Source organism: Lepidochelys kempii, chromosome 3, assembly GCF_965140265.1.
Source record: "Lepidochelys kempii isolate rLepKem1 chromosome 3, rLepKem1.hap2, whole genome shotgun sequence".
Taxonomy (NCBI): Eukaryota; Metazoa; Chordata; order Testudines; family Cheloniidae; genus Lepidochelys; species Lepidochelys kempii.
Window position 1 is genome coordinate 32,118,128 of NC_133258.1, and position 7,413 is coordinate 32,125,540.

Consider the following 7,413-nt stretch of genomic DNA (forward strand, 5'->3'; position numbering starts at 1 on the left):
AAATCTATTTTTCATTTAAACCTTTCTTTCAGACTTCAGATACCAAATGTTTAAGAACTTTAGGCTTCAAAGTTGGATCAGCACAGGCGACAGAAGTAATGTACTGGATTTTCACCCAATTTATACAGTATACAATATGTAACTATCAGGATGAAATTATAAAATTATTTAAAATAATCCATAAAGGATTGCACTTTTCCCTTATTCACTAAAATTTAAAGCATCAACTGATTTCTTTCTTAAAGATGATTTGTGCACAGTAGTACAGGCATAAATAAAAAAAAGCGAAAGCAGGCATTTTAAAAAAGGGGAGAATCTGCCTTCTATAGGTAGACCAGAAGGTGGTGCTCACCCTCCATGGCTAGTGCATGTTACATGAGTAAAAAATTACTGTATAAAAAGACCAACATGAATGGAATGTGACTCAGAGGTACTAATTTTAATCTGGAGTCAAGACGCTTTGTAGCAATTTTGTCAAAATATTTGCACTGATTCTTTAAATGACTTGTGATAAATATTTCAATGCATTTGAAACCTTTTCATCTGCTTTGGAAATGGTCAGCAAAAAACAAAGGGGCTCTTTGTGTTTTCTGTAACCTGATGAAAGGCTCTGAAGAACTCTTACCATCCCAAATCTTCTGGACAGGGAATATTCTTAAATCCCTTGTTGGGTTCTCTTGTTTGCCAATGGGGCCTTTACGCTTAAATCTGTGGCTGCATTTGCAACTTTTAGGCCTGCTCTATGCCACATAATTTTACAGCTAATAAACATGTTTGCTAACACATCCTAACTGACTTGTTGACCACGATTTGTCCTGATCTACCATATTCAGCATCAAGACATGTAACATGATTGTTGGCAGCTGCTGTTTTCAGATACAATATAATCTTATAGTTTACGCCAGGCCCCAGAAAGAGGGTGAAAAGTAATTGATCTAGGATTCCCTATTCATATGCAGAAACTTTTATGAGGCCAATGTTAGATAATAAAGGGAGGCCCAATTCTTCACATGAGCATCAATGTGAAAGTTCTAGGGACCAAGCTTTAACTTTGCAGTTGATCTTTTGAACGATAAACATTTCAGTATGAACCCAATGAGTGTCAGTCTCTAGTAAAACATTTAGAACTAGGTGACTAATAACCCCCAAGCACTGGTCAGAGGAAATGCGTGGTGGAAATGCCAAATTAAGTCACAGGTAGTTAATCCTTGAAGAAGGAAACTATTTAATTTGCATTTTTAAAAGCAGGTGTGGTTTTCTATTGTTCTTCTCCCTTTCCCCTGCCCCCTCCTGCCCTGCAAGAAACCCCCACATCCTTGGCAATGGAAAAACTCCTGTTTTGACAGTACATGAGTGAGAAACATTAGTTTGGGTCTACTAATATATTTGTCACCCCATAATTCAAAAGTGTCCAAGAAACACAGTTCCTTGCTTTCTAAGGGCTATGCTGTAATCCTTAATGCTTCTGCTAGTTTTTTTCTTAACTTCCTAAGACCCCTACCCCCCCCAAAAAAAAAGAAAAATTGACCTTACAGCAGCATGCATTACTGCCTGTTTACAACCTCAGCCGGACTCAAGATTTAGGTGGAAAATCAGCTTTGAGGGGGAGGGAGGAACCTGCTGGTGTTTGAGTGCGTTAGCGTGTTACTGTGGGAAAAAGAGACCGAAGACCTCAAAACAGATTAAAATCCTAGGGCTTGATTTGGGTTCGAGAAAATTCATCTGCAGGAATGATTTTAGGGGCATTGAGATATGTTGACTTGTGTAAATGAAGCTAAGGTGGTTTTTTTTTTTTTTTAAATTAAATACTTTCTTGTGGGGTTAATCATTCACTGTGCAAAATTAGAACAAACTGCATGCAGCCCTACTGTTGCTGAGCCAGTAGCAGGGTTTCTCTATAGGAGGCATTAAATGTTTGCTACAGTTCTGGAGACTTTTAATCACTGGTTTGACAGAGAGGTGGGTGTAGTGTGAGAAGCAGTAGATTAGCTCTCCTCCCCCACCTCACCCTATTCTGAATCCAGACTTTCAATGCAAGGCTTGTGTTCTTATTGCATTGACCCCTCACAAAGGGTTGCGCTACTGATTGGTCAGGGCAGCTTCTGTATTAAGAGATCAGAGCTGGCTTTCTCCCCAGCTTCAGAGGATGGATTTGGTGTCAAGGTCAAGGAAAGGCAGCCGATGCAGACTGTGTGGTGCCACCCACACATCTGTTCACTATGATGAAAGTGTTACTGGCCTCAGGTGGAGGTGCCTTTTCCTGGAAGAGTCCACAAATCTCAACCCGACCCACCAGGCCTAAGGTAATTCCTTCTGCAGAACAGTCCTTACCCAGACCATTATCAGAGTTCCCCTCATTCCACTGCAAATAACTCCATTCAGGTATAGGATTTTGAAGTTGACTTGTTTGGAATTCCCAGTTTAGGAAACTTTATAGCTTAGTTTAAAATAGAGTGCAATACCAGGAGGTTCAAGTAAATGCATCCCCACCCTCCCTCTTATGTTATGGCAACAAAATAAATCAGATGAAGACAGGTAACTTACAGTGGACAAGTACAGTACAACAAATGCCCTTGAGTAGTACTAGAATGTATACATAAGAAATACCAAATCATACTTTGCTTTTAAAAATGTTGAGTCTCATTACAGGCTTAATTTCTCTTTCATGGAGAAAGAGTTAATGCTAGGACCAGCCAAAGTTTAATCAGTAACACAGCAGTGATTTAGTTCAATTCTCAATAGTCATATGGAGAAGCTGCTGCAACTGATTAGAAAACCCATTTCACTGAGCTATTGCATGGAAGCATGTAAATTCCAGTGTGGAAAGGCAACAGTCACTTCATTATTCCAAATCACATGTTAACGCATCACCAACTTTTGCATTCAAAGCCTTTTGCAGAAATTAAGTGGTTGGGAGACTAATAGCTAGCCACAGCCCTTAATTCTGTGTAATTATTCTAAAAGCAAGTTACCAGATCTTGGGCAGCACTACTGGAGAACTGAAAGTGAGTCATCAACGGGGGGGGGGGAATCAAACACCAAGGGAATTTCTTAGGACTAACTACTTTTGTGTATATTTCCAAACTGTTCCTCAATAGCATCGGCTCTGTAATAATCCATAACTCTGGCAATTTCTTATACACTGTTTATAAGATGATTGGCTAGAAGTTTGGAACATACATTAAAATAAGTTTTAGTCAAATTACAAGAAATTAAAAATAGTAACTTATAGTAATTTTATGTTCTACACATATTTGAACTGTTACTTTGTAAAATTATAACACCTGGCTGGCCCCAGCAAACTGTTGGCCCCCAAGAATAAAGCAGGAAATCATTTCAATAAACACACTTGATTTATTTTGTATAAAAAGGGTTAAGTTTACAACTAAACTTTTATAAAAAGTTTAGCATGATTAAGTACATCATTACACTTTTTGCAGAAATGTACATTTCTGCCACTATACAAGAAAACTCTGATTAAAGAGTTCACAAGGTTTCACTCTCATATATATATATATATATATATTTATATATAAATATATACACAGTATTCAATCCTAGGCTTGCATCAAAAGGTCATTTCTGACCATGGACTTCCCTAAGAAACTGAACACTGGATCCTCCTGATACTCACGCTCCACCTTTGGAATAAAAGGCAAAGTCTGCTTTAAAATGGGCAATTCCTTGTGAGTTTTTATGTTTCACTCCCCATGCTGGGAATAGTATATAAAGGACACCTTCCAACTAGGGAAAGGGCATTTAAAGTCTCTTCATAAATAGTTAAGATCAGTCCAAGTTGGGGAGGGGGGGAGAGATCTCAGTTCTTTTCTTCTTTATTAGTTTTAAAAGGTCCATTTAATTAGATGTAGATTCCCCCTCCAGATACAGCTGAAAAATAAGTTCAGCACCTCAAAAAAACAAAAAAAAAATCCTGTAGACATTTTCTTGTGGGGGAAAAAAAAGTCAGCAAACACCTGCAAAAGATTGAAAAGAGGAGTATTTAGGAGAATGCTAACAGGGCAGAGATCCGGACAGACTGGCGCCAGAGAGGAAGCCACAGTTTGAACATTTAACCAAACACTCAAAGATTGGGCAAACCCTGGCGTCCAGATGCAAAACACACACACACATGCACCCCCCTCAAAAGCACAAATTAAACATTAAAATAACATACGTTCAGCAGGAGGGGCAGAAAGAGGATTCTCAGTCCAAACTCTATTTGGATCTCTGTAACTGCACTGCTCAGAGGCGCCAGTCTGCCTCTTACAGCAATTATTTGATTAGAAGCAGACACTTATTTAACTGACAGTGCAGACAATCCCACATCACAAAATTTAACGGATTATGCTAAAATCCTCAACTAAATCAGTCACTTCATCTGAAGGTTAGAGTTTTAGGAACAGATAATCACAGAATTTACATTTTGTGGTGATATATTTAAGTACAAAGGGATAGTATCAGGGTAAACAGTCTATACTACTTATTTGCAAGGCGAAAATGCACTTTCATTTGGGCTACCCCCAAATGAATTACTAGTGTAATTGTTATGGCTTGATTACTGGTTATAAAGGTATCCTCCGATAAACCTGTTACTTTTATTATAAATTAAAAAGTGTCTTAAATCCAAGCCCATACACACATTTTCCTCCCCAAAATAAATTGTATTTTGCATTATATTTATTCTTTGAAAACAAAGAGCCACAAACACTCACCATTGAATTTAGCCACAAAGTGCTTTGCTGTCATTTGACATTAATTCTGAAGGGAATTCAGATGTCTGTAAAGAAGAAAAATAAAAACAGCGCAGTGTTAAATATCTTAACAGCACGACAAAAAATACAAAATACTCTGGATCATGAAGCTCATTCTAATTGTGACATGTCATATGGATTCACAATGACAACCAACATTACTAGGGCTGCCTAGCAATTGGGGTATTTTCATCTATTTCAATCTAAAATGATTAGTATTAGCTACAAAAAAACATGTAACAGTTTCTCATGCCAGTCACCCCCATCATAAAAGATACATCACGCTAGTACTGACTTCCTAACTGCAATGTCCATTATCACTATAAAGGTCCAATCTCAGACTCTGCACATAGGCCAGGAAGACAGCCAACAAGGAGGGAGAAAAGCCAGCCAAGGCTAATGAGACAAGGTAGGTGAGGTAATATCTTTTATTGGACCAACTTCTGTTGCTCAGAGATACAAGCTTTCAAGCTTACACAGAGTTCTTCTTCAGGCCAACACAGCTACAACAACACTGCATACAACCAGGGCTAAGACATTTACCTGTAATGACAAGATGCTGATGTCTGTGTTTAAGGTGGTCAGAGGAGTTCTGGAGGAAGGATTTGGTCCTGGTCTCTGGTGATGGAGGCTGACAATACTGGGGTGTGAGTCTAAAGCAATCTGCAGGTCCAGGATGTAGTCAATAACGTGCTGCAGAATTTCCATCTTGCTCACTTTTTTGTTCTGAGGGATGCTGGGCACTAGCTCTTTCAGTTTGGAATAGCAGTCGTTCATGTTGTATAGCAAACTCATAGGATCATCCACGGGGGTTTTGCTCCGGGATATTCCCAGGGTGTGTTCAGAGAGGCTGTTTTTCCTGACGGATCTGACAGGACTGAAAGCTTTCATGCTGGGAGAGAGCCCGACTTCCAGGGTACAGAAAACACACACTAAGGGATCTCTCTGCCTGCTTGACTACCTCCCTTCCTTTTCTTTCTCTAAGCAGCTGCCTGAGCTCAGAATGAAGCAGCAAGCTGCCTCTACTTGCTTTTATACTGCAGGCTCAGGAGCTGCCAAATCCAGCCAGTGCTTGCTGCCATTGGAGGCACCCAATGTGTCCATCAGGCAGGGAAACATTCTCACTGGTACAAAAAAACCTAAAAGAAGGTTCAGGTCTTCCGCATTCTGAGCCAATCGTGAGGAATGGGGTGTGGCTATTCTAGGCACAGCTGAGGATAGTAAATACTGTACAGTAACTGCTGAGCTCTCCTGACTCATTTTACAAAGGCACTGAGAAAGGAATGAAATGGGCATTTTGCATTGTGGTTGCAAAGAGCCAGGTCTGATCACAGAGCCCTCAGCCCTCTCCAGTACAACAGATGCTCCCCTAATATTTTCATCTTCATTTTAAAGAGCTAGCTTGGATAAAATTGGAATGAAAAATGTTGCAAATTTAGGATCTGAAAATGAACTAGGCTCTGGGAGCATAAGCACATTATGAGCATTTTTGTGTGTGGTGTGGTAGTGGTGGACACACTATAAACATGATAAGTGCAGAATACACCAAAGGAAGTGAGCTATAGCTCACGAAAGCTTATGCTCAAATAAATTTGTTAGTCTCTAAGGTGCCACAAGTCCTCCTTTTCTTTTTGTGGATACAGACTATCACGGCTGCTACTCTGAAACCTGTCATAAGCAGATAAAGTCTGCAGTTGTAACATGGTGTCAGTGAAGCCTGATACTTCCTGAAAGTCAGTTTGAATTATGGTAACAAACAGGTCTTTCTTTTTTATATATGGTTGTGTACATCACCTTCACTAATAAGTATTGTATGCTGAAGCACTGCAGGAGGTATAAGCATAAAAAAGTCAAATAAATGAACAAGATCAACTGGAACTTTTTCCTATAATGACAGAATACTCAGCGACAGAACTGATAGCTCAGGGATTTAAAAAACTGAGAAGTCACTGCACTGTTAGCTTGTTGTCTCATGAGTAGGATAGGGCTATTTTAAACGTTGCTATTAACTGGTGATCATTAGGCAAATATTGAAAGTGCATTTACACATATTACCTCTGAAAGGCTGCTGACCTGTAACCCACCAGTGCATGTGACGTGACTGTAATTAAGTCTGCATAGATTGATTCTGGTGACAAATGTGAATATTTACTGTACTGTATTTCTGCATCTTTGCTTTTGCTGAAGTCAATGAGACACATCTTCCAGAAACATTACAAACATACAGTGATTATTTTGATGAGAGAAACAGTCTTTGAAATTTTCCTTTTGCCCAATCGCATTTCCCACATTTTGTCTTGCACTCAACTGCTGATTATCAGAACTAATTCCCATTGTTTCACGGACTACTCAAGGAAGGCTAAAGCTATGAAATTGTAAACTTCAAGATATGGAAATTATATATGATTGATTGTACTGTAACTTGTTAAATTTTCCAACACACATAGTTCTGTACTGCACAAAAACCACTTACACTACATTAATATATAGATGTAAAGTCAGCATGGGCATTTGAGAATTGTATTACAGAAGACACACAAGTATTTGATTTATCCATGTTGTTGGGTCCTTGTTACATAGCTACATCATACTCCATTTGAGGGGGGGAAAGGGATCATTATTGGGAACTGGAGGCAGAGCTCTGTAGGGATCAATCAATATT

The 7,413-nt window shown here is 39.1% G+C and overlaps 1 protein-coding gene across 1 annotated transcript; it reads right to left on the minus strand.

Annotated features, from left to right (window-relative positions):
• Positions 1 to 3,334: 3,334 nt before the first annotated feature.
• Positions 3,335 to 6,089, minus strand: ID2 (inhibitor of DNA binding 2). The gene is made up of 3 exons (XM_073336078.1): positions 5,295 to 6,089; positions 4,713 to 4,777; positions 3,335 to 3,974 (listed from the first exon to the last, which is right to left on the minus strand). The coding sequence occupies exons 1-2, from the start codon at positions 5,640 to 5,642 to the stop codon at positions 4,721 to 4,723; spliced, it is 405 nt and encodes a 134-aa protein (XP_073192179.1). The 5' UTR covers positions 5,643 to 6,089; the 3' UTR covers positions 3,335 to 3,974; positions 4,713 to 4,720.
• Positions 6,090 to 7,413: the final 1,324 nt, after the last annotated feature.

Bases quoted from the DNA above. Each gene is read 5' to 3' on its own strand.
- ID2 (XM_073336078.1), bottom strand. From the start codon at position 5,642: ATGAAAGCTTTCAGTCCTGTCAGATCCGTCAGGAAAAACAGCCTCTCT. The intron at 4,778-5,294 runs GTAAATGTCTTA...TCTTCTTTACAG, and splicing joins TCAGCATCTTGTCATTACAG to ACATCTGAATTCCCTTCAGA.